The following is a 26,438-nucleotide window of genomic DNA, read 5'->3' as shown; positions in this document are numbered from 1 at the left end:
GGGGGGGGGGGGGGGGGGGGGGGGGGTGGTTGTTCAAGGATATATGCGGGAAGTTAAATGCATCACCAAAAACATTCATTACCCAACTAAATTACAAAAAGATTTTCCAATAAGTTTTTTTTTTTTAAAAAAAGAAAAATTACAATTAATCAAGGAACTAAAACAAATTAAAACCCATAAGTACAAGAATCACGTCCAGTTTAGCTGTAGAAGAAAGCAACCAACAATGTGAGACAATGCTCTTTTGTTGTAAAATCACTGTTCCTTCTCAAAATTTACTTTGTACATTTCATGAAACAAATACAATTTTTTTTTCCCAATGAAAACTTTTGCAATCATATTTAGTACAAGTGTTTTTTTTTTTTCTCTAAAAATACAAATCAAAACAAAAGTCCATACTATGCAAAATGTATCTGTGAGAAAATAAACATACAATTTTTATTCTATTTTATCTTTTGATAGGAAACTAAGAAAGATTTCATTGACTAAAACAATACAAAAAAAAATGATAAGAAATCGACCCCTGAGCCAAGGAAATTACCCAACCAACCTATGATTTAGCAGATTTACTGAACACATTAGATAGTTATTTTTTTTTTTATTATTATTATTATTTTTTCGTTAAACATAATTCACCCACAGGCATGATGGTTATGAATCTTCATAGCACAGATATTTAACATTTTCTCCCTGAAAGTAAAACAATTCATCCAAAATTCAGTTTTCACTTGTGTACCTTGGACAGATTCTGTATTTGACCATGAATCCACAAACCAAATAGAACGATAAGTGCAGCTCCAAGGGTAACTAGGAATACAGATTCAGTGCTGAGAAAACCACCAGCTTCAACAACTTCAATGGTACCATTGAAGAAGGTACTTTGATATGGATGCTGATCTATTTCATAAATAATAGTTCCAACCAGATCAAAATTTCCAGGCTGTACAAAGAGAAGCAATGTCTTTTTAGCCATTTATGCATTCTTATACTTTCAGTTTAAAAACACAGATAACAGAGCAATAATCTAGAAAACAATAAATTTAATTTCAATGTAGAAGACCATCATATCACAAAAACCTGAAGGTATTTGCTGACAGCAAAAAAGTACGGGAAAGTTGCTTGTGTCGATGCTTGTACCGATGCATTGTTAAAACCCTGGAACCAAAACATAAACATAATTGTAAGAAAATGACAGAAGGGAATTGACTAGATGCAAAACGCTGTAGCAAGTAATGTGTACATACAGGCACTTAAGAAATTCTTCGAAAAAGAGAAACAAGACATTACTTGTCTGCCTTTTTAAAGCATAAAAAACTGAAGACAAATGCGAATAAAAACTCCTAGAAAAATCCAAAAATATAGTGTGAGAATAAATCTCACTTTTGAAATGATTAACACCACCAAGGATGGCAGCCAAAATCTCCATAAAATTCCATGGACTAGAATATATAATATTGGAAATATATATGGATGTGATACATCAACACAGCATTGTTTCTTATAAGAAACCTTTTGGTATTAAAACCAGCCTGCTATACATGAGTTTTGTAATTATAATAGTTATTTTAGTCTTTTGGTGGCTAGGATTCACTTTCCTTGGCCTTAGACGTACTTTATTTTTAATTTATTTGGTAGCTGTTTTTTGTATAGAGTTTATGCAACGGCTGATTACTGTAAATATATGTTAAATTTTAATAGGTCAAACAGCAACACCATCTCCTCCTAGGCGTCTGAGCTCAAGCAAGGTGATTTATATTACGGACTCCAATAGTAATAAGCTAAAGTAGGCACCAACGTCCAAGAGCTAAGATGAGCTGCTTTCAGAAATTTAGCTCATATTTCACAGCTTTAACTGAATCAAGAATTCATCCCCCAAATATACAAAATAGGTAAATGATTGCTACAACATGAATACTTGAACCAGGTGAGTAAACATTCTGGAATATTCTCGGCACAAAATTATGCTTGCATATGGCAACCAAATAAAGGTTATGCAGTGAATTGATGAAAAAGAAACTTGTACACATTAACTATCAGTCACATACCTGTACGGAAAGATTTTGAATCAGTATTCGGTGATCAAAAGTGTAATGAACACTGGCCTTGATTGCAATGACATTCAAGCTAGAATCCCCTGTTTTCTCACCAAAAAAAGGGGAAAAAACAAAATAAGAAGCATAGCAGACAACTAGCAGCAATTAAAAAAGAAAAAAAGGATAACAGCAGGAAACTCCATCACTGAAACTACGTGAAGGAAAACATAAAAAGAAAATTTTCAAATTGCAGTTTGAGGTATCGATAAGGGCCACCTCAATGCTTTTTTCGCACCCAAATCTTAGTAACCCACAAAATTACAAACAAAAAGTTCTTACGAAAAAGGTAGAACATAGAAAACAGAGAGAAAAATAGGTTAAACAATGCACAAATTGGAAGAACAGTAAGAAACACAAACTGGAAATTGTGCATTGCCGGTGAATTTTCGCTACAATAAAACCACTTAAGGCTGTGAATTATTAAATTGCCATCTGATGCAGATTATATACAAATAACGACAATACAGCTCTTGTAGTTGACAGGGTAGGGTTAATTACCATCGTTCTTCATTCCTGCTAAAAGTTCGGTCTCTTCTCCGGCCACCACAACTGCATTTGGAGAAATTATAATTTAATTCACTATTTGCATCATATCAAAAAGAATATATTTCTGTTCAACTTAGATGGAATACTCACTACGTGCGCTATTTTTGGGGAAAACACACACGGTATCAACCCCTGTAGCTGGGCTGAAGCTCGCGTCGCCGAAATCTTGCTCATCCCCAATGATCCCCAAGTCAGTGGCATCTTCAACGGACTTTACAGATTCCACATCCGCATCCGATTGACATCTAACAACTTAAGAAGAAGAAAAAAACGAAATATTTATATATTTATATATATAAATAGAAGAAGCAAAGTATACAGATTCATCACATCGTGGAAGATGGATAACAACTTCAACTGAAGAACGACAAAAGGCCAGCTTTTAACCACAATGAAAACGTTCAAATCACGTGGATCAGAGTCCGCTTAACTAATCCAAATATCGAGCTTAATTAATACAATTGATATGGATACGCTAAAAACGCTGCCCAAGCAATTTCGTGCATCTTCCAATCAAGTATAAACCGAGTCGAAGAGCCACAGAGGTTATCGAACAGCATATGAATATTGAAAAGAAAAAAAATTACCGGGAAGATTATAGCTGGAAATTAGAAAATCTAACACGCACAAGATCCAACCGAAAATCGGCCTAGCTCTAGCACCAAACGCAATAATAGACAAAGAGAGTAATGCATATTGAATCAGATTTCAATAAATGGAACATTAAAACCGTAACCATGAATGCGAGAGCGAAATTCGATTAAATCTAGAGCCAACAGTTTAAACACATGCAGATGCAAGAAGAAATCTAGATACAGAATTGAGGAAGCAAAACCTTGGAGAAAAGGCGACGCAAGGAGAAGGAGTGCAAGAAAGAAAATCCTGAAGGCCTTCGACGCCATGATTGAGAGAGCTCTGAAGACTGCCGTAGCCTGAGTGCGTTTCTTGAGGAAGAAATCGGTGAACAGCGCAAGAGGGAATGCGTTTCTCGGGTCAAATTCCGCTTCCCGGGCAATTACTTAATTGCCTTCAGTTTGTTGAGCCAATTTAGATAACCAAAAAATGGTTAATTTATTTTAAACTCTGTATTTTTTTTTATTTAAAAATTTACTTTATTTTTTTTTTATTTTTTTGTAAAAATCTCAATATTCAGGTTTAAGAAAGTCATATGAATTTCCGACCCAAGTAATGTTTTAATTTAATTGAATTGGGATTCAATTTCTTATATAAAATTATCTATAAATTTACTAATAATAATTACATATAACTATGCTAAAATTACATATAACTAAATAACTATCAAAATCTTATATAAGTTGAATTTTACTTCTAACAATTTTATTGTATTAGTTATTTTGAGTTAATTTTAATTCATTAATTGTTAGTTTTTTAATTAAGTCAAAATCTTACAATAATTTTAACAAATTAAAACTTAATTTTGAATAATTAATACAATTATCAGACAGAATTATATATACATCTAAATAACCACATTCATTTAATAATTTATTTTTATTTTTTAAAAATAATGAAGTAAATGTTTTAATAAACCATTATTGTTTTTATTAAATTAACAACCATGAGTTAATTAATTAATTAACTAGATTCAAAATAAAATTCTATATTAAATCAAAAGTAAATAGAGAAATTCACATCCGCCCCAAACATAGAGAAAATTCTCCGTTTAGATAACAAATGGAGAAGGAAGTGGAGAACATTTTCCCCGTTAGATAAATGAGACCGAGGATAAGATTATACTTCCCGTCTCCGTCTCCGTCTCCACCCTTCTCTATGGAACCAAACAAAGAGGTCACTTTTTGAAAATTGCCCATTCTCATCTAACAAAACATCCAACCACATCTAATAAAACATCAACCAAACACCCTTAAAAGTACTGAGAGAAGAAATAGATGACTTAAAATATTTCACCTCTATGGTACACTAAAAGTCTATTTGAAGCAAATTGATCAATATCAATGGAAGATCCCCCCACCCTTAAAACAAGTTTCTGACGCCAAAGTGCAGAGCAATATGAACATCTCAATCCCACAGGCTAAATGCTTAAATAACACAATGCACATCATGAACCAGCCAGTTAATTCCTTCAAATTCCTTCAAGATTTCTAACATACTCAGCGTGTATAAGAAGACAGCAGTAAGAAAAACTGAGGATTCAAGGCATAAATCGCACTTCTTTTGCTATATGTCATTGAATTAATCCCCGTGTATGGTGTACCGCTCCCATTTCTTGGTTGGATCATAGATCTGCAACAAATAGGTAAAGCAGGGAATAGTATGTCAGGGGATTAAAGTTCGTGAGAACAATAACACGAGCAGAGCCAGAGAGATAGCTCACCTCCCATCTTGAAGCAGGAAATATGTGTTTATTCTTCTCATACCAGTGTCTCTCAACAACTTTCCCAGCATGAGACTGTCCAAGAAAAAAATAATACAAATGATGAATTTATAAAATGATAATAGTAGTTAACTTGTGAGGTATTGATCCAAGTCATCGTTAAACAAATATTGTCCTCTTTGGACTTTCCTTTCTTTGAGGTTTTACAAAGCTTATGTTAGATAGAGGTTTCCACACCCTCCTCTCCAACCGACGTGGGATCTCACAATCCACCCCTTGGGGTCCAGCGTCCTCATTGGCACACCACCCAGTGTCTGGCTCTGATACCATTTGTAATAGTCCAAGTCCACCACTAGTAGATATTGTCCGCTTTAGGCTTCCCCTTCTGGGCTTCCTCTCAAAGTTTTAAAACGCACTTGTTAGGAAGAGGTTTTCACACCCTTATAAGGAATATTTCATTCTCCTCTCCAACCGATATTTCTGTTTTTGTACAAATCCTAAAATTTTCTGTGAATGCAGAGCAGAAGAATATGTCTCTTACCAGTTATGCTCTTGATAATACTACTATTATTACCATCCTCCTTTCTCACCAAAAAAAAAAAAAAATGGAAGAAGAAATTTTAGGACTTAAGTTCACTCTTCTTGACACACTTTTTTCAAGTTTCAACACGCGTTTGATCAAACCTCGCAAAGGAGCAGAAAAACCACATAGATGGCAACTCCATAGTATCAAATGCTTATAATATTTTGTATTTGATAAGACACAAGAGCCTTCTGTTTCCAGTTTCTTTTGTAATCGCTAGTTTTTTGTTCTTTTCTGGTATATTCCATCAAAACAATGAAATATGGATATGTAAGAGATCTCTACCATCTAAATTGTAGAAGTAAGTGCACTAGGATAGAAGGATTAGCAAACTAAATCATACCGTAATTAGCTCACAAGATTTGTCATCGTTGTAAAACAAAAACAAGGGGCTGAAGCATTTAAACATGGCGAATAATTTGTACACACGAGTAACTAAAGAATATAAAGATACACTCTGTTTCCAGACTTCACTAAACTTTTGATATCAAGCAATCGCAAGACGCATGCATATAAAATCAATTTGAAAATATACCTCATCCTTCTCTATTGTTGCATCGGCAATTGTCCGAACATCCTCGTGCACATCAAAGTGGAAAAGCTGAGCATCATCGAAACAAAATGCTGAATAAATTCCCTCAAATTTAATAAGACGAGAGTTTACATGGTGTCGGACATGTACAAGATGTAACAGGGTTTTTGTTTTATTATTTTTTTTTCAAGTAATATAGATATAAATATCAATGTCACTCGTGTTACATACACTCCCAAGGTGAAAAGTCGGTCTGTCTTTTGCTCACATGAGATAAACAAACGTAAAAACTCTAAGCCGCTAACTATCAAGAGCCAAAATTTCTCAGCCCATCATAAAATTGATAACAAAAAAATAAAAAATAAACACAATTGCATGTACATGAAAACAGAATAGTTTCAGTAAGCCCCATTCACTAACAATTTGGTTTTTCGTTTTCTATTTTTGAAATTTGTACTTGTTTCCTCCAAAATTTTCAATTACGGTTTTCACCTTTCTTGTAGAAACACTTGAATTCCTAGTCAAATTATTTATTTTTCGAAAACTTCTTTTCTTAGTTTTCAATACTCAAAGTGGATAAACAAACATATAAATCATGGGTGGAAGTAGTGTTTATATCCTTAATTTTCAAAAACCAAAAACCAAAAACCAAATGGTTATCAAAGATACCCTAAATAAAAACTTAACAAAATTGTTCGAAAAAAAATACTAATGAGAAACCAAGTTTTTATTGAAAGATAAGAAAGAAGATACAAGGGTATACAAAAAAACAAGCCCACCAAACCCTAATCTTCAATAACGAGTATTAAATATCATTAAACCTGAAATCTATATCAGAGACATGCAAACAACAAAGTTTTAAATTATTACAACATCTTGAAGACACCTGAACATAGAAAAATGTGAACTCTTAATGCATTCAGTGGATTAAATTTTCAAATTACAAATAGAAGGCTTACCGGGCCACTTTTGCCTCTAGCTTTGTTCACAATAAGCTCATAGAAGCTATGTTGCTGCACGATACAATAAATACTCAGTACAGTCACCAAACGGAAAAAACCAAAATAATATACCAAAAAAATTTCCAAATTATATTACATGGGGTATTATAAGATCTTCTTTCACATATAACAAATTCTCTACTGAGGTAGTCCTAATCTCCCGAAACTCGGGGGCAAGTTGCTGCTGTACAGTCCTCAGAAACTCTCCAATTGTATCACCTTTTCGTGCCTGAATGATGCAAGGTTGAATTTAAAAGAGTAAAACAATGGAGAATTTGTTCAAAGTTAGATAATCATTAAAAAGAAGAGCTCAGGAAGCAAGAAGAAAACGGATTGTTCGAAGTTAGATAATCATTATTAACCTGAATGACTCGCCTATGGCCAGCTCCATCCCAATAACTGTAAGTGATTTCAAGAGGCTCATCTGCAATACAAGGGAAAGATTTAGTCATTTCTTTCGGTACCGAATTATCTAGTATGCCACCATGAAATCTATACACAGGCAAATATAAGAGTACTTCGAATTTGTTCCTGCTCCCGAAGCCACTGTTTCTTCAGCCTTTCACGCTCGGCTTGCTCCTCAGCTTCCCTCTCACTGTAATAGAATCCTCAACCCCCCTAAGCTAAAACGTTAATCCCATAAAAGATATAAAAGATATAGGGGGGATGAGAGAATGAAAGACGCCATACCTATCAGGCAAAAAGCTAGTCTCTACTGTAGGATCTTTCCCAAGTTTGCCACACCCTATCTTTCTTGGCTCTTCTATGATGCATAAGCACAAGTTTGGATTATTAAGTGGACATGGCTAGTAACATCTTAGTATTGACATAAGAATTCAATTTCCTTCAAACTATTATTCTAAAATGGAATACAATGTATACCACATAATTCTCATCATACTAAAATGAAGTATATCGATCTCGGCTGATTGTAAATAAAAGTTCACTAATACCAACTATTTCAGATACAGCAAGAAAATCGCTTACTATTATCGTCATCCTCATCACTTCCATTCTCGAAATCATCAGAAAACGACAGTCGTGAATTCCCCCTTATTTTCCTTTTCCTCCGCTTCTGCAATTGGAGTTCCTCTTCCCTGAAAATAGAGAAAAAACCAATGAATGGAAGGCGGCCGAAATTTTTCCAATAGAAGATGAACAAGAGACAGAACAACTTACTCTTGTTGTAGCTTTTGAAGTTTCTCCTTCTCCTCCTCTTCAATTTTGTTTCGAATATTCACTCTCTACAGTTGTATCAACAAGAACAAACGGTTTATAACTTTATTACGCGCCATATGCTTCTGTTAGCGGTATAAGGAAAAGTTCTTGTATCATATTTTCTAACTTTACCTTCTCAACATACTCTTCTCTCGTCACCAAACCAACAGTTTCCTTCTTGAACGCTGTCTCGAGTATCTGAATTACCAAGAACAGTAATTAAAAATTCCAGACAAGCTTTCTAACCGAGATCGTGCGATGTCCAAATTCGAAAAGATGTATGGTGGATTCAAAAATCGAAAAACTATACTCCAGTTCCTCATGTTTCCGCTCGCCTATCCTCAAAAAACCTAACTGCAGGTCCACAGACTAAAGAACTAGAGATAGTTCTGAAACAAATCCTAATGTTGAAAGTAGCCCTAAAGATGGAAATCAAAAAAGAACCTCGGAGGTACTGGAGCCAAATTGAAGGAGACCGGGCTGTCCTTTGGCGGAGGCAGTCTTGGCCTTCAGCTCCTGGATTTTCCGGCGCTCGGCTTCTCTTTGCTTCTCGAGTCTGCGAATCCTGACGGCGTCTTGGGCAGTGCCCACGTACCCATCTCCCATGCCCGACATTTTTTCCCGACCTACCAACCGTCGTGGCCGGTGTGGCCTGCGTTACACCTCCTAGCTAATTGCCGCCTTTCGGAATTGATCGGAGATGGCACTTGGGGTTAAATACCCTACGAGTTTATGACGTTGCCTTAAAAAAAAAAAAAGTATTTTTACCCAAATAAAAATAATAATTATTTTAAAGTTCTTATTTTTTTTTATATATAATATTTATTAAAAAATAGTAAAAAAGCCTAATCAATCAGTATATTTTATCCGATATATATATATATATATATATATATATATATATATAATAAGGTGTAAGGAAGATAGAGAATATATTCCGTGGTTCTGTCCATTTATCTAACAGAAAAAAATGTTCTCCACTTCTTCGTTTTATCTAAACTGAAATCCCTTCCCGGTTTGAAGGGTCTTCGGCTCCGCCATTAAAATTGTCATCTCTAACTATTATCTGTTTGACACATGGTCGATGCATAGATGTCCCATAGCTCCCTTGCTCCCCCGGCATGCATAATATGCCCCATGTGATTGTGCAAATAACAACTGAAGGGTCTTCGGCTCCGCCATTACAATTGTCGATCTCTAACTATTATCCGTTTGACACATGGTCGATGCATAGATGTCCCATAGATCCCTTGCTCCCCCGGCATGCATAATATGCCCCATGTGATTGTGCAAATAACAACTGCATTGATAGCATACAACTTCAATATACAAAATTTACTGCCAATCGCATCTCTTATCGTACATTTTGAGATGATTAGGAAGACATAGACATAATTTTAGCCAAAAATCCTACCGACATAAGATAATAATAATAAAAATATAAATGACAATGAACTCGCATAATAAAAATAGTTTAAAATAGGCATTCACCACAAACATCAAGTCTTGTACAACATGAATGTGACATCACGAGCACGAAGGAGCTGGAGTTAAATTCACTTCTTAGTTCATTATAAGTTTGTTCGATCCTAATTATATCTTAGTTTAAAATTATGTTTTTCTTCTTAATTAACTCATGTGTGACTACTATTTTCAATAATCATCGACACCTATATAGACAACTCAGTAATTTTTAGTGTAAGAACACTTTCTTTTTTCTATCGGATTGTGAGATCCTACATCGGTTGGAAAGGGGAACTAATCATTCGTTAGAAGGGCGTGAAAATCTCTCCTTAACAGATGCATTTTAAAATCGTGAGGCTGACAACAATAAGTAATGGGTCAAAACGAACATTCAAATGGTATAAAAGACATTCACTTAGCGGCGTACCAGCGAAGACTCTGACCCCCAAACGAGGGATTATGAGATCTCAGATTGGTTGGAGAAGGGAATGAAAACATTTATTACAAGGGTGTGGAACCCTCTCCTTGACAAGCACGTTATAAAATCTTTATAGGGAAAACTCGAAAGGAAAAACTTAAAGAAGACAATATCTACTATTGGTGAGCTTGAACTATTACAGAGCTACATACCTTCCGCTGCCATGGATCACCGGTTGAGCAAGTCCACAGGTGAAAGAAAGATCGATAAAAATGTAGGTTGTAATGAAGTTGCAACTTAGGTGGAGTTAAGAACTCCGAGATCTTCCACAGATCAGGTTAGTTGGTCGTGTTCAACAAATGCAATGCAATAGTGGTAACCTCCTCCTGAAGCTTGTCGGTTGGTAATATACTTATTTCCATAAAGGATCCATTGGAAGAGAGTTCTAAAGAAGACGATATCTGCTAGCAGTAAACTTAGGCCGTTACAAATAGTGTCAGAGTCAGACATTGGGCGAAGTGCTAACGAGGACGCTGGGCCCCAAAGGGGGTGGATTGTGAGATCCCATGTTTATTAGAGAGAGGAACGAGTGCCAACAAGGACACTGGATTCCGAAAAGGGGTGGATTGTGAGATCCCACGTTAGTTGGGGAGGAGAACAAAACATTCTTTATAAGTGTGTGGAAATCTCTCCATTCTTAAAAACCTGATAGGACAAGCCCAAAGAGACAATATCTGCTGGAGGTGGGCTTGGGCCGTTACAAATGGTATTAGAGTCAAACATCGGGCAGTGTACCAGTGGGGATACTGAGCCCAGAAGGTGAGTGGATTGTGAGATCCCATGTCGATTGGAAAAGGGCAACGAGTGCCAACGAGGACGCTGGACCCCAAAGGCCTTCACATAACCCAGTGTCCAGCTCTAATACCATTTGTAACGACCCAAGCTCACCGCTAGCAGATATTGTCCTCTTTAGGCTTGCCCGATCCTCTTTGTGCTTTCCTTTTCGGGCTTCTCCTCAAAGTTTTTAAAACACGACTACTAGGAAGAGGTTTCCACACATTTATAAAGAATGTTTCGTTCCACTCTCCAACCGATGTGGAATCTCACAATCTACTCCCTTTCGGGGCCCAGCGTCCTTGCTAACATATTCCCTTCTCCAATCGATGTGGGACCTCCGAATCCACCCTCATTTGGGGTCCAGCGTCTTTGTTGGCACACCGCCTCATGTCCACCCCCCTTCGAGGCTCAAATTCTTCGTTAGCACATCGTCTTATATCTGGCTCTGATACCATTTATAACGGTTCAAGCCCACCGCTAGTAAATATTGTCATTTTTTAGATTTTTCCTTTCCGATTTTTCCTCAAGATTTTTAAAACGCATTTATTGTGGAGAGACTTGTCTTGATCGACCGGGCACATAATTGTCAGTACTGAGAAAAGAATGAAATGAGTTGAAAGCTGAAAGAGATGGTGGGGGAGAGGCCATTAATGGCTGCTATGGTTCAGAAATTTGAAGGTCCTTAATGAAAGGTGGAAAAGCATCCAAATCAAGACTGCCCAATAACTCATATATTACTTACTTTTATGTGCTGCATGTGAAAATCTATCCATATTTCAACTGGTTCACAGGACATTGGTGAAGAAGTAGAACACAGTTGGGGCCCTCTACTTTATGGCCTTCAAATCTTCTTGCTCATAATCTACGCCATTTAACAAGAATGTAATCGGTGTCTTACCCATTCAGCTACGTTAATTTAATATCTCAAGGCAAGAACACTTGTTTGAAATTCGAATTACTCCATAAGCAAGATCGATCATGTCTAGCTTGAATGATTCTAAATATGCAATCTAAACTACTTAAACATTGGCTAAAGGAGAGCACAAATACTCGTTTTACTACATTTACAAAGACCGCTTTACAAGGACAACACGTCCATGGCTTTTATATATGTATGCATGACTTTATATAAATTCAAAATTAAAATCATTGATCGAGACATTCTTGCTCATCAAATATAAATTAATACCAAAAGTTATATTTTATTTTTGTTCATCAAATATTATTTTTACATTTTTAATATAAATTACATTAAAAAATAAAAAATATTCTCAAGAAATGAATAATTTTTTAAAATACATAAAATAAAATAAAAAAAGAAATAAAAGCCAAACATATTATTGAATTTATCTGATGTAATTTCCAATATAAATTATATTAAAAATAGAAATTATCCATTAAAAAAATACTTTGAAATTAATAATATTTAAAAATAGAAAAATAATTGAGTACTCAAATGAAATTTTTTACCGAGGTAAAAATTAAAACAGGTGACAGGAACGAGGATATGACAGACTTCCTTGTCCACGTCCCACCTCAAGAACATCTCTAAGTAAAAATTGTTTTTAGATGGGATTACGATACTACCTGTATTTACATACTCAAAGGCACCCGAACATATTCTCGAGCAATAATATTATTTTAGATTTAAAAGATTATACCTACGGTTTAACTATATTCCTTTTACCCTGTTCAAATTTTCATTATTTATTTTTAAACATTAAGAAAATCTATATTTAAAGAAAATGAAAAAAAAAATATTAATTGATATACAGAAGTTTTTCTGTTGGTATTTGGAGCGTGACAACACGCGCTCTCCACATCCACTGTATTAGCACTCGCAGTCACTCACCTAATCCTGATCGTGAACCACAACTAGCATCATAGAGGCACTGAACAAAAACATCTTCTGTCACTTTTAGCGGCGGAGGAGAGCCGATCGAATCCATACCTAAGCTCGGCCATGGCGGTGGTGTCTACTTCTCTCGCATCTCAGCTCTCAGCTATCAGATTGTCCACTTCCAAGTCCGACATTTCTCAGACTCTGTTTCAGAACGTCCACTCACAAATCCGCCTTGCATCCTCCCGGAAAGGTTCCCGTGGTGTTGTCACCATGGCCGGTTCCGGCAAGGTATTTCACCGTTTTGAGTTAGTTTGTTATTGATTTGCGCGGGAATCGTTTCAGCTACTTGAAGAACTTTTTGATTAGTGTGTCGATCATCATTCTTAACCTAGCTGCAGTTAAACGAACACTACTCTAAGCCCTATTCTCTAGGACGAAGACCTATTCTCTAGGACCAAGACCTATTCTCAAGGCTAATATTTTTAGGCTTGTTAGTTTATCTTTAGGTTCAGAGGCGCCATTTTTTCTGCTGTTGAAAAATCAAGTTTTTTTAGTGAAATATTGTATGTCTTGAGTGATTTTGGTGTTGTGAGTACATTTGTTCCGCTTTCGGCTCACAACACTTTCATCATCCAACAGCGGCTACCGTCTCGCGTTCGTAACTGTGTCTTAACAGTAGGGAAAGAGAATGCGTCGGATATGGAATAAGGAGTTTCTTTGCCTATTTTTCTTGTTCGTAGCCGTTGGTCAATTTGGAATACAAATCTGTTTAAGCTATCAATTTGTCCAGCTTTTTTGTAGATCATACTCGTGAAATGTGATTAGGATTCGTTCAAGATTTAATTGTTACTCGCAACTTTTCGGTTCCATATTTCATGTCTCCCAAGCCCTCCCGCAACTTTTAGTACTGTGGATTATACTTATTGCCACAGCTTTAAATGATTCTTTTTCTTCAAATTGTTGTTTACCCAATCCTTGAATTAACAAGGCCATGGTTTTTACGGGTTTTATTTATTTATTAATACTATTTTAGAAAAATCGGTATTCAATATTCTCTCATTTCCATGTTTTTCTAATTTCTGATTATCACCCTTTGTTGTATTTGCAGTTCTTCGTTGGTGGAAACTGGAAATGTGTAAGTATCTTCATTATCAATAATCTTATAGCTAAAGGATGCGATGGATAGACGATAGTTATATATGTCAGAGGAAAAAAGTTCGAACGTTTGTTGCAAATGGATGCTTTGATTTCTCTTCGAATCATTCTACGTTTCTGTTCTATCCATAATCTCACTCATGTGAAACACAAGTCGTCTTATCACGATCTTTCTAGAACTTACTTTTCTGTTGCAACTTGTGCCAAACATAGAAGAGAATGTAATTGATTTTCATTTATTTTTCTAGTACCATCGTTAATGTCTACTATTAATTGTTACTGAAGCATGTGCAAATCATTTGAAATGGAAGAAGCCTAGAAAAAATATACCATATTCTTGTTTGTATTTATAACTTCATTTTCATAGGCAAAAAGGGTTTAAGTTCAAACCTGGAGAGCACTCAAAGGTTCCGCTACCACTTCTATATAAGATACCACTTTTAAATTATTTTGATTGTAGTTTTAGAAGCTTAGGAGATCAGGAATCCTTTGTTGTTTACGATTTTTAAGCTCTTAGAAGTGTACTGGACACATTGTAGTACCCAAAATGAAGACACTTATCTGCTGCTGGTATGGCTTGGCTGTCGTCCAAGATGATTGAGCTACTAATATTTCCCATCCTCCTTACTTAGTAAATAAAGAAATTAATTATTTTGAATTTGTGACTGACATATATGGATTCTTACCCTGTTTAATTTAATTCCCAGAATGGTACAAAGGAATCAATAACCAAGCTTGTCTCAGATTTGAACAATGTAAAGTTGGAGGATGATGTTGGTAAGTTACGTTTGATGTTGGAGGATGCCCGTTATCACCTTTTAATGTATGTGTTCTTTCATTTAAAAAACAAAAGTTAGGTTTGAGAATACGTTTCCCTCCTCTTGTATTCACTTTACAAATCAATGTATGAAATTCTTGCTAAAAGAAAACAAAGGTTGCATTTCATATGGGCTTGTTTCTGATTTTATTACATGAAGTGTTTTCCACCTTTTTGATTTTTTAAAAATTATTATTATGAATACTTATTCTAAGATCTCTTTCAATTTTATAGTAGGTTGGTATCAAATTATTAATACACCCGAGTTATCGATGAGGATGAATGACATTTTTGTTCTAAATTCTGATAGTCTTTCTCTCTGTTAAGGATATTTAGTAATAAATTATAGTTTACCATATATATTATATTTGATGTCTTATTATAAGGCAAATATCTAATATTTGCCTTATTACCATAGGTATCTTTCCATTTATTACTATTTTCATATACTTGTAATTTATTTGATTATAAATAAGATAACTTTCACACCATTTAGGTGTGGTGGATTAATCAAACATTCTTATGGTATCAGAGCCCTCTCGGTTTAACAACCCTGATCCTTTCTTTTCAATGGCTTTTGAATCCTTTAATCTTCTTCTCCACCACCCCTGCTGGCTTTGACGCCGCAGGGGCAGTCTTCATGGTTGCCGTAGTCGGAGCCGATTGATTACTCTTCGGCTCCACCCTATTGACCTCCAAATCACCTTTCGTCTGCCGTAGTCGGAGCCGATTGATTACTCTTCGGCTCCACCCTATTGACCTCCAAATCACCTTTCGTCATACGTAGTCGGAGCCGATTGATTACTCTTCGGCTCCACCCTATTGACCTCCAAATCACCTTTCGTCATACTCTGTACATACAATCTCACCTTTTCCAACCCAATCGGTTTTCCCCTTGGCCAATATAGTCTCTCTCATTTTCTTCCCAATCAACCTTCATCCACAGAAACCCTAATATATATACGGAATCTCGACAAGCCCATCAATCTTTTGCAGAGATTTGTAAATCTGGGTGCCGCCGCCCTTCCTGCCAAAATTGGCTCCTTCGCCCAATGTGGCGACTCTTTCGGCTTCAACATTGTCTCTGTCCCTTGCTCTAGGTTTCTCCTTCCTTCGCCCAATGTGGCGACTCTTTCGGCTTCAACATTGTCTCTGTCCCTTGCTCTAGGTTTCTCCTTCTTGGGGTTAGACATATTCTCACCAGAGCCAACGCAGCATCGTCGCTAAGCGACAATCCCTCTTCATGGGTTAGACATATTCTCGCCGAAGCTAAGGCAGCATCGCCACTGAGCGGCGATCCCTTTGCAATTTTCGATGGCCAAGAAGTGTTTCTATATGCCTCCTCTGAACCAGGTTGTTGACATCTTCATGAAAAGTGTTTCTCAACCTCATTGAATTTTTCATATTCAAGCTTCACGTTCATTTAAATCCGACGCTTAGCTTGCGGTGGGGTGTTAAGGATATTTAGTAATAAATTATAGTTTACCATATATATTATATTTGATATTTTATTATAAGACAAATATCTAATATTTGCCTTATTACCATAGGTATCTTTCCATTTATTACTATTTTCATATCCTTGTAATTTATTTGATTATAAATCATTTAGGTGTGGTGGATTAATCAAAAATTCTTACTCTCCATATTGAAAGCTGGGTTTTCTCCATAATTCTTGTTCTCTTCACATTCTTATTCTACTCTTCAAGTACATTCTTCTGAAAAAGAGAAATTTGGATATGTTGGGAGGAATGCAGATGTTGTTGTAGCACCTCCATTTCTGTACATTGATCAGGTGAAGAGCTCATTGGCACCTAGGATTGAGATTTCTGCCCAAAACTCATGGGTGAGCAAGGGTGGCGCTTTTACAGGAGAAATCAGGTTATCTGCAATGCCCTTGATGAGACATCTTAGTTTTTGAGAACCCTTAAAAAAAATTCATCTTAATTTAACTATTATTGCTTTAGAAATTTTATTCTAAACATAAAGTTCTCTAAAAAATTCATTTTGGTGCATGCAAACTCTCAATTTTACACCATTTGATAAGGGTGACAGCTCAAGTCTTCTTGTTTTATTATTTGCAAATGAGATGATGATAATGTTCAACACAAGAATACTAATGTTCAATCTGACGATACTTAGAATCTTGAACTGATTTTAGTTGTAATGTTCTGTAAACTTTTCAAATTTTAACCTTAGAGATTTTGATTTTGTAAACTTCCCTTGCTTAAACTTTTCAAAATTCATTTTTTTAAAAACTTTTGGCCTTTTTGAGATAAGATGCCTACTAAACTTGCATTCATCTTTTTATTTTGGAACTCATATTGGGGATCTTGCATGGTGTCTCATGTGTGTTTAGTGTTTTTCCGCTCACAAATATATACTCAGATCTTATCGTTTATAAATTAATTTGTATGTACTGCAGCGTTGAACAATTGAAAGATATAGGCTGCAAGTGGGTTATCCTTGGGCACTCTGAACGGAGACATGTCATTGGTGAAGATGACCAGGTGAATGCTTTGACATTGAGCTTTGAGTGGATTCCAAGAAATTAGTGTTCAGGCTGCTTCTCACCAACGCTAACTGATGTTTTGGCAACTATAGTTTATAGGAAAGAAGGCTGCCTATGCCTTGAGCGAGGGTCTTGGAGTAATAGCTTGCATCGGGGAATTACTAGAGGAAAGGGAAGCTGGGAAAACTTTCGATGTTTGCTTTCAACAATTGAAAGCCTATGCAGGCAAGTTGCTGGCCCATTCCTTATTTCACTTTCACGACAATCTTATAATCACTTATCTGAGAACAGAAAACTGCGGAATTCTCTGTAACTTTAGTAATTCCCGTTGACTGCAGATGCTGTTCCAAGTTGGGATGGTATCGTTATCGCATATGAGCCAGTATGGGCCATTGGGACTGGCAAAGTGGCTACTCCCGACCAAGCACAGGAAGTGCATGCAGCAGTTCGCGATTGGCTTAAGAAGAATGTATCACCAGAAGTGGCTTCTAAAACACGGATTATTTATGGAGGTAACTGCCACTTTCATTGTTCTACTGTCAACTTTCAGCCGCTGTAGAAATAAGTTTGCTTGCCTGAACCTTTATCGTCAAGTCCATGTTTCGTAAGATTGCCACTGTGAATAACAATCAGACTGGGTCACGTGTCTAAGGAATGATATTATTATTGTTAGGATCTGTGAATGGAGGTAATTGTGCTGAGCTTGCTAAAAAAGAGGATATAGATGGATTTCTAGTGGGAGGTGCTTCATTGAAGGTGCATTTCTCCTCTCCCCTTATGTTTTTCTAATGTTTCTGTCAAACCATAGAAGAAAAAATTTCGCGAACCACACTCAAAGTCCCATCTCAATTCTGTTTCATATTGCAATTACAGGGTCCTGAATTCGGAACAATCGTTAATTCCGTTACTGCCAAGAAAGTCGCTGCTTGAAATTTTTTCGGAGTTCCTGGTGTCAAGCACAAGAGGAAGGGTGACCCGTTTTGTTTTCCTAGCAACACTCCTTGGGGTTTTGTTCAGGGCCTTCTTCAATGATGGCAAGAAAATAATATCCTTCTGTTTTATTACTTTGCTATAGAATACTTGACCACATAAATGATTGGATCCAGAATTTATTCGCTTAATAAGAGTTCTAGATGCCATTCTCGATTTTTGAACTTTCATAACATCTCGCTGAAGCTTTCCCTGATTTAAATTTGTCCTTGCTAGCATTTACAATGTATGAATGTAGAGCCTAGGTGGTGTTTAGATGGATAGAAAGACCAACATTCTCGATCGTGTACGGCTGGGTATGCATTCTTTCCTGAGAGATCGAAGGCAAGATTTCTTCAATAGAAGTTACAAATTGGTATCTTATTTGGTAATGTTCCCGTTTTTCATTCTTTATCTAGGTTTTGATCGTTCTATCAGTTTCTAGATTTGATAGAAACTTGAGATATGGCTGAGAAGAAGTTATAAGCACACAGGTCATTTGAGATGCAAGGATCTTATTACTTATTAGGAATGTAAATCTGGTATCAAGAACTTGAGTGTCCAATAGGCATCAGTCCACAGCCCATGTTACCTTAGCTGAGGTAACACTCAAAGGATATATCCCAAAACCAACACAAGCCAATCTGGTCTCCTTCTGTATGTATTTCATGGTAGTGTAGAATTTTCAAGTGAGAGAAAGGAAGAGGTGAAGGGGGGGAGAGAGAGAGAGAGAGAGAGAGAGAGATGGAGTGGTTAGAACCAAAGAGAAGGGGTCCAGTGTGGAAACAGGGATGGACAGGCCAAACCCTAGGCGGCTCTGTTTCTTCTCCACCACCTCAATTGCTCACCATTTTTGGCATTGTCATTGTCTTGCTTTGGTTTTCTCAGTCAACCACAGGCCATCAAACTCAATTGCACAGGTCAGCTGCCAATTTCCAGCTGCTTCTTTTCTTGTTGCCCATCTTGGTGATTTTCTTCATGTCTTCATATTCCATGTGTGGGCTGATCAACCTTCGATCTTGGCGATCGGCAACCGGGTCGCCTCGACGAGGTGCCTCACCATTGACCATTGCCATTTTGGTTCCTCTCGTTCTGGTTTTGCTTTATTTCCAGTCCTCGTTCCATTGAAAGCTGTTTGAACTATGAATAATAATCAGGATTTGCAGGTCAATCTATGGTATGTAATGGCGACTTTTTTAAGTTTATTATAATATGTAGTAAAATGCAGAAAATTTCTTAAAAAGAGTCTACCTTATTATTTTGTTTCTTCATTCTTTATTTTTCTAATAATTATTAATGAAATTATTAGAAAAAAAAAAAAAAAATCAATTTAGACCCTTTTTTTTTTAATTTATTATTTTTTTTATAGAATTAAAATCTCAAAAACCCACGTGAAAAGACGTATAGTTGTATAATTAAACCGAAAAAAAAATGATTTTTTTTTTCTTTCAAATATTTATATGAATAATTTTTGAAGTCTAACGAAAAGAAAACCATTATTTTTATATAAAAAAAAATTGATAATTGGCTTTGCTGGTGGTGCATTAATGGGAAGAAAACTGTGTAGGAACCACTCAAACGTTACCAACATATCCATTATTATCATGCTAATTGGTTCCATCCACCACCCACCTTTTTTCAATTTTATTTTCTTTTTCTCATACCAACTTCTGTTTCTTTGGTTGAATGTGACTGAATTGACTCATTACCAATAAGCTTCAATTTCAAGTTTAGTTCATCCTTCCCTTATTTCTTAAAGCTATTAATTCTTCAAAGACATATAAATATATATTTATTGATGATAAGATACAGGTGAATGAGAGCTTTTGACATCTAGATAAATGTTTTAAATCAGTTTTTTTGATACTCGAATACGAGAGTTGATATGAAAAAACCAACACTATATTAGAATGAAACTGATCTTATTATTATTCATATCAACTAGGTGTAGCATGTTTGATTTAATCAATAACACAGATCAATAAAGTTTGAAAACTAAAGACATAAATGCTACTAAGCCTAATATTTTTCCCTACTTGTGTACATATTAATGAATAGAAATACAATTCAAAGTTCTAAAGTTTATTGGCATAACATCTATAAATGACTAAATTGATAAGTTAACTATTATTTGTTAAAACCAGATTAAATCCAAAAGGTTCAATGTCAATAGTTGATGGATCATCTAGAAATTCGACTGTTATGGTAAAAAAATCAGATTAAGATCCAAAAAAAATCAATGTCAAGAGTTGATGAAACATATAGAAATTTGAATAATTAAAATCCAGAAAGATCAAGCTTAGAGCAAATAACTAAATTAAACTTTCCGCTTCACATGTCATCTAAGAAGAAACACACATCATCATATCGTATACACCTTCAATCCTTACCACACATCAATCGATCATATTCCTTTAACACGATCATTCATATCACAATCTCATTCTCTTCCACAACAAAAAACAGGTATCACATAAACACCGAACTATAATTTACACGACAACGACAAGTATGATGAAACGCATTTTTAATTAAATTAATTTACCACTTACCACGCGCCACGGCCGCACCGACACTGCATCTTCCAGCCGCGATTGCAAGGGCAGGCATAGTACCTGGATGAAGAATCCACAGACGACAAACAGCGAACAAGAACGAGTAAAATAATCGGAACGGCGAGAAGAGGCCAATTGATTTGGAATTCCGAGAAATCGATTGGTTCGGAGGGGAACAGAGAGGACAATCCGATCAAGATGAAGACTACGGCGAGAAGCAGAAGGACAGGTCCAGGGAGTGGACCGGAAGCGCGAGGTTTACAGCCATAGCAATAAGTCATTTCACGACCTTCGTACCGTCAACAATGGCGATTTACAGAGGAGATTGAAGGTCTGAAAATGGAAGAAGACAGAGACTCAAAGCGAGAGAGAGAGAGAGAGAGAGCGCTAACGAACATTTATAGTGGAGACTGATGGCGTGAATGGACGCCTAATGGAATGAATTGCGTCGGCTATTCTCATTTGCTAATTTGTTGGTTTATTTATTTATTAATTTATTTAAAAAATAAAGAGACGAGATTTTTTACTTAAAATAATAATATTATATCATTAGGTCGTATTTTATTTTTTAATTATTAAATTTCCTATTTTAAGGTTAAATAATAAAATTAATCGTTTATTTCTTATGAACTTTCACCTTTGTCCCATTTTTTTTAAAAATTAATTAATCTATTCAATATAAATAAAAATTTTATTTTCAAGGTTTTAATTTTTAATATAGTAGATCCATAAATTAAAAAATAAATAAATTAAAATTTAATGATTAAATTTGTAATTTTAATTCTTTTTTTTATTTTGTTTATATATAATTTCGGTCAAAATTAACATACAAAAATATTGTTTTTGTTTCACATAAATAAACTATAAATGAATAATAATTTGTTAAAAAGATTATTTATTGGAAGTTTCCTTTATTAAGCAAAATTTAAAAGTAATTAAATATTTAATTTACATTATCTTAAATTTAATAATGATTATCTACATAAACCTATTTTTTAAGGCTAAAAACACCCAAATATAATAGATTTAAAAATTTTAATCCGTTAATTTTTACAATTTTAAATATTATTAGTTAAATTAATATTTTTTATTATGAATTATAATTTTTTTTAATTTAATTGGTTATTAATAATTTATGTTCAATTGTTCGAAATAAATTTTATACAAAGTTGAGTATATTAGTTATATTAATCATATGTTGGTTATCAAAATATAAAATTAATTTATAAAATATAAAGTATATTAAATATATAATTAGAAAAATAGGAATCAAAATTAAAAATTTTGGTATATTTGCAAATCTAAAAAAAGAAAAAAAAAAGGGGTCGAACTTAATGGGTCAAATGCTTTGATGACCCGACCCGATAACCCGATTTGGCCAACACCTATTCGCAATTTTTTTTCCCCTCAAATCTCAAAGAGCTGGTAGCGTCGAAGTTCATCGTCCGCGGTTCACCTGTAGATCCCTTCGTCGGTTGGACGACGCAAAAACCTAAACTTCACCGGAAGATCAACCTGCCGCCGCCTTCGGTCAGCCATCTCATGAGGCCGGCAAGAAATCCGATCCACATCGTGTCGGTATGGGTCCAGCGACAGCCGCCGAAGGTGAAGGCCTTTTTGGCCGTCGTGCTTGGCATTGTGGCTCTGATGGCACTTCGATTCATCGTTCATGATCACGACAATCTATTTGTCGGTGCTGAAGCAGTGCACTCCATTGGGATATTGGTTCTCATCTTTAAGCTCACGAAGGAGAGAACATGTGCTGGTAATCCTTGAATTTTAGTGGTAAAATGCCCTTAGCTAATTATTTTCTGGAGATGAATTTATGATTTGTCATTCGAAATGACCAATAAGTGAAATTGTTTGTCGAAATTTGGATCATCATGGATTCGGAATTTATGCCTTTGTCCAATTAAAAGATTAACCTTCATGGGATTTGTTAGGGTGTCTATCGGTTCTCTAATCCTTCATTCATATGATTCTTTTGCACAGGCAGCAATTTATAAGTTCAATTTAGAGTGATGTAATTGTAATTGTAATTTTGTGAACTCTCATGCACAAGTTCTAATCTCGTAGAAATTTAGGCCCCATTTGGTTTTTTTTTTTTTTTGAAAACTAAGCTTATAAACATTTCTTCACCTTTTGATTCCTTTATTTTAATGTCTACATTGTAAGAGCGTTTTCAAAATTCAAGCCAAGTTGTTTTAAAAATTTGGTTAAGAATTCAATTGTTTACTTAGAAAAGATGAACATGATAATTGAGAACTTGTGAGAAAACAAGCACAATTTTCAATAACCTAAAACCAAAAAACTAAATGGTTATCAAATAAGACCTTAGTTTTTTTTTTTGGTTTCCATGTCATTTAAGTTATGTTAGTTTTGGTTTCCCTTGCAAATCACGTTGTTTGGAATCAACTGGGTAATCCTGTTGCTTCTTTGTTCTTATTTATTGCTCTGGATGTTCTCTATAGCGGAACCTATTATGATTTTGCAGGAATATCGCTCAAGTCTCAGGAATTAACAGCTATCTTCTTGGCCGTGAGGTTGTATTGTAGTTTTGTTATGGAGTATGATATACACACGCTATTAGATTTAGCAACACTGGCCACAACCCTCTGGGTGATATATATGATCCGTTTCAAACTTAAGTCGAGCTACATGGAGGATAAGGACAACTTCGCATTATATTTTGTGGTAAGGTTCTGTTTTTTAAGTTCCTTCTTCCCAATCTTTGAGAGAAACTAACCAATTGGATTTTAAATTGGCCTCGCCAAATATATAAAAGTTTATTTCTTTTCGATTTTCTATTAACCTCACGAGTTCTTTTCTCCAAGAAGCTATTTCATTGATGTTTTCTTGTGGCGGTTGAAACATCAAAAACTTTTGGTAATTTTTGTGCAGGACTAGTGAGTTGGATGCGTATTGAATGTGGCTTATTAAACATCTTGCCTTTATATTTTGGATGCAGATAGCACCCTGTGCTGTATTGGCTTTACTCATTCATCCATCAACTTCTCATTACTTTGTTAACAGAGTTTTCTGGGCATTTTGTGTGTATTTGGAAGCTGTTTCAGTGTTGCCCCAGTTGCGAGTGATGCAGAACACTAAGGTATGATATTGGTTAATGAAACGAATTTACTTGCCTTACAAAACTACAAATTTGGTGAGGAGTTAATGCAAAACTTTTCCCCCTCAACTTTCAGATCGTCGAACCGTTTACTGCTCACTATGTATTTGCATTGGGTATTGCAAGATTCCTTAGCTGCGCTCATTGGGTTCTCCAGGTTTGATTTGTCTATAATTCCTCTTTGTTCTAGCGCTGGTTTGTATCTGTACTTACTTTGTTATTTATAATACTATAGGTAAAAATTTACTGAGAAAATCTGCACTCGTGATATTTTATTGCTCTGGTTTCTTGTTCTTCAACTTTGTTGGAATTAACCCAAATCGAAATGAATTCATATTAATTGGACCTACCATATTAAAGCTCTTTATAACTTATTGTCCATATTTTGTTATTTTTCTGTTTACAAAATCACTTTTGTGATTTGCTATGGATGAATGATGCCATTGCTTTCTATTCTATCTATATTCAGGTCTTGGATAGTCGTGGACATCTTCTCGTAGCTCTTGGTCATGGTTTATGGCCATCTATGGTTCTGATCTCAGAAATTGTGCAGACTTTCATCCTAGCTGACTTCTGTTACTATTATGTGAAGAGGTTTGCGCTTGTTTTTTATTTGGTTATTTCGATCAATAACTTTTCATCGATGCTAAACTTTCTGTCTTGAAATTTTGCAGCGTTTTGGGGGGACAGCTCGTCCTCCGACTCCCTTCTGGAGTGGTGTGACCGAACAGATGTTGTGCCATGTGCCTTTTTTGTCCATAGCCAGGCCAGGTTCTTTTCTTGACATGCTTGTGGGTATGTGGTTGATATCGTTTTATGACCTGAAATCACCTTGGCTGAATTGTAAAGTTGAACGTTCAAGAAGATTAATGATATATCAAATTTCACTACTTATTGTAGAAGTCTCATACACCCTTAGAAGTTCATTGCTTGCTTGGTTGGTAACGTGGAAGTGTGAAATCTGGGGATTGGGTTTGGTGTATAAATGAATGAACTTCAACCACAAACTCGTTTGTTTGCCCTCGACTATGAATTTCCTACATTCCTCCACTTCATGTACGACTTTCTTCCTCCTACCCAACTGACCTAGCACTTAGATTCTTAATTCTTGATTCTTGGTTAAAAGCTCAAGTCCACCGCTGACACAAGTCCACTGCTGACAGATATTGTCTTTTTTGGGCTTTTCATTTTAGGCTTTCCCTTAAAGTTTTTAAAATGCATTATCTAGGTAGGTTTCCACACTATTATAAAGAGTGTTTCGTTCCTTTCTCTCACTAATATAGGATCTCACATTTGACTAAGATGAAGTAAATGCATTTCAACCAAAAGAGTTGTGGTCCATCAAACTATAGACTAGAGCCAACTTGATGTCCATTTTTTCCTTTTTCAAGAGTTTCACGATGGAGCAGAGTAGATGAACTTTCCCTTCAACATTAAACAAGCCTGTGTCAAACAAAAAATTATTTTTGTTAAGAAAAAACCTCAAAAGAATTTATCCATCGGGTCAAATGGTTGTTCCGTGAGAATCGTCGAGATGCAAGCAAACTCGTTCGGACACTCACGAACATTAAAAAACCCCATAGAACAGGCACAACTCCTCCATATTTGTATATTTCTGCAGCTTTAAATTTCTCTGCAGGTAAAACAAATCCCACAGAAACCAGAAAACTAGAATGAAGCATACATTGTTGCATCTGGCTCCTCGTACTCATATAGGAAAAATGAGCTCACTTCATGCTTGCTTAAGCAAGTATGAAGCATGCTCAAGTGTTTGGGTATTCCTTTATGTGAGCCTGTTCCATGCTTGCTTGCAAGCATGAAAAATGCCCTTTTAAACAAATTTCCTTGCTCACGAGCTTTTTCGTGCTCGTATTAATCATCCCTCAAGGTTGAAATTGTATGAAGAATAGCGTGAATATCGATTACTCGAGCTCGAAGTTCCTTTGTGCTCACATAAGTGAGCATGGAACCTGCCCATGTGATAATATTCTCATATAGAACGATGAATAAACATTGAGTTTTTTCTATAACAAATTCTTTTGCAATATTCTTACAATCTCACTTTAAATGAGCATTAAAAAGGTTTTGCTGACCTTATCTGGATTTAGTTTATTATTATCTTCATAATTTTGTATATGTTTACGTAGGTATGTGTAAGCAGTTTCAAAGAACATTCTTTATTAAATAATTTTTTTTAGGAGGAAAATACTAATTTTGTATATGTTTATGTAGGTATGACTTTATTACAAGATTTAAAAATATACCTATGAAATTTTAAAAATAATCCTTATAAAAAAAAGTTTAAAGATATCAATGTTGTTTTTTTTAAAGTTTATGAGTATTTTTTAAACGCGACACATTCTATATACATAATAATGGTATTTTGAACTTTTTAAAAAAGTTTAAAAGCGT

At 35.3% G+C, this 26,438-nt stretch overlaps 4 protein-coding genes across 5 annotated transcripts in view; 2 read left to right on the top strand and 2 right to left on the bottom strand.

The window, feature by feature from the left end:
- LOC111484586 (translocon-associated protein subunit alpha-like) overlaps nucleotides 1-3,676 on the bottom strand; it is a 4,446-nt gene extending 770 nt beyond the window's left edge. The window contains exons 1-6 of the mRNA XM_023131243.1: nucleotides 3,475-3,676; nucleotides 2,730-2,891; nucleotides 2,592-2,642; nucleotides 2,046-2,134; nucleotides 1,078-1,155; nucleotides 737-940 (exon numbers count right to left, since the gene is read on the bottom strand). Coding sequence (XP_022987011.1) covers nucleotides 737-940; nucleotides 1,078-1,155; nucleotides 2,046-2,134; nucleotides 2,592-2,642; nucleotides 2,730-2,891; nucleotides 3,475-3,541 — 651 coding nt within the window. The 5' untranslated portion in view covers nucleotides 3,542-3,676. The remainder of the gene's footprint in view (nucleotides 1-736; nucleotides 941-1,077; nucleotides 1,156-2,045; nucleotides 2,135-2,591; nucleotides 2,643-2,729; nucleotides 2,892-3,474) is intronic.
- Nucleotides 2,767-24,925, top strand: LOC111484584 (putative ER lumen protein-retaining receptor C28H8.4). Its single transcript, XM_023131241.1, has 9 exons — nucleotides 2,767-2,771; nucleotides 3,181-3,184; nucleotides 7,206-7,214; nucleotides 22,319-22,664; nucleotides 23,394-23,593; nucleotides 23,868-24,008; nucleotides 24,103-24,183; nucleotides 24,496-24,620; nucleotides 24,701-24,925. Exons 3-9 carry the CDS (start codon nucleotides 7,209-7,211, stop codon nucleotides 24,747-24,749), a joined length of 948 nt encoding a protein of 315 aa, XP_022987009.1. The 5' UTR covers nucleotides 2,767-2,771; nucleotides 3,181-3,184; nucleotides 7,206-7,208; the 3' UTR covers nucleotides 24,750-24,925.
- On the bottom strand, nucleotides 4,474-9,049 carry LOC111484583 (protein XAP5 CIRCADIAN TIMEKEEPER). Of its 2 annotated transcripts, none has more exons than XM_023131239.1 (12): nucleotides 8,774-9,049; nucleotides 8,462-8,527; nucleotides 8,291-8,355; nucleotides 8,099-8,208; nucleotides 7,802-7,871; nucleotides 7,630-7,706; nucleotides 7,474-7,535; nucleotides 7,209-7,340; nucleotides 7,070-7,123; nucleotides 6,114-6,179; nucleotides 4,996-5,070; nucleotides 4,474-4,904 (listed from the first exon to the last, which is right to left on the bottom strand). In XM_023131239.1, the coding sequence occupies exons 1-12, from the start codon at nucleotides 8,942-8,944 to the stop codon at nucleotides 4,854-4,856; spliced, it is 999 nt and encodes a 332-aa protein (XP_022987007.1). In that variant the 5' UTR covers nucleotides 8,945-9,049; the 3' UTR covers nucleotides 4,474-4,853. The 2 variants fall into 2 exon arrangements, with proteins under 2 accessions (XP_022987007.1, XP_022987006.1); XM_023131238.1 differs by having other exon boundaries at nucleotides 7,802-7,874; nucleotides 8,774-9,047.
- LOC111484585 (triosephosphate isomerase, chloroplastic-like) lies at nucleotides 12,909-18,533 on the top strand. The gene is made up of 9 exons (XM_023131242.1): nucleotides 12,909-13,179; nucleotides 14,000-14,026; nucleotides 14,754-14,823; nucleotides 16,621-16,744; nucleotides 17,289-17,373; nucleotides 17,468-17,600; nucleotides 17,714-17,887; nucleotides 18,049-18,131; nucleotides 18,249-18,533. Exons 1-9 carry the CDS (start codon nucleotides 13,012-13,014, stop codon nucleotides 18,303-18,305), a joined length of 921 nt encoding a protein of 306 aa, XP_022987010.1. The 5' UTR covers nucleotides 12,909-13,011; the 3' UTR covers nucleotides 18,306-18,533.
- Nucleotides 24,926-26,438: the final 1,513 nt, after the last annotated feature.

Source organism: Cucurbita maxima, unplaced genomic scaffold, assembly GCF_002738345.1.
Source record: "Cucurbita maxima cultivar Rimu unplaced genomic scaffold, Cmax_1.0 Cma_Scf00009, whole genome shotgun sequence".
Classification (NCBI taxonomy): domain Eukaryota; kingdom Viridiplantae; phylum Streptophyta; class Magnoliopsida; order Cucurbitales; family Cucurbitaceae; genus Cucurbita; species Cucurbita maxima.
Note: the sequence above shows the minus strand (reverse complement) of the source record. Positions and strands in the feature narration are given on the sequence as shown.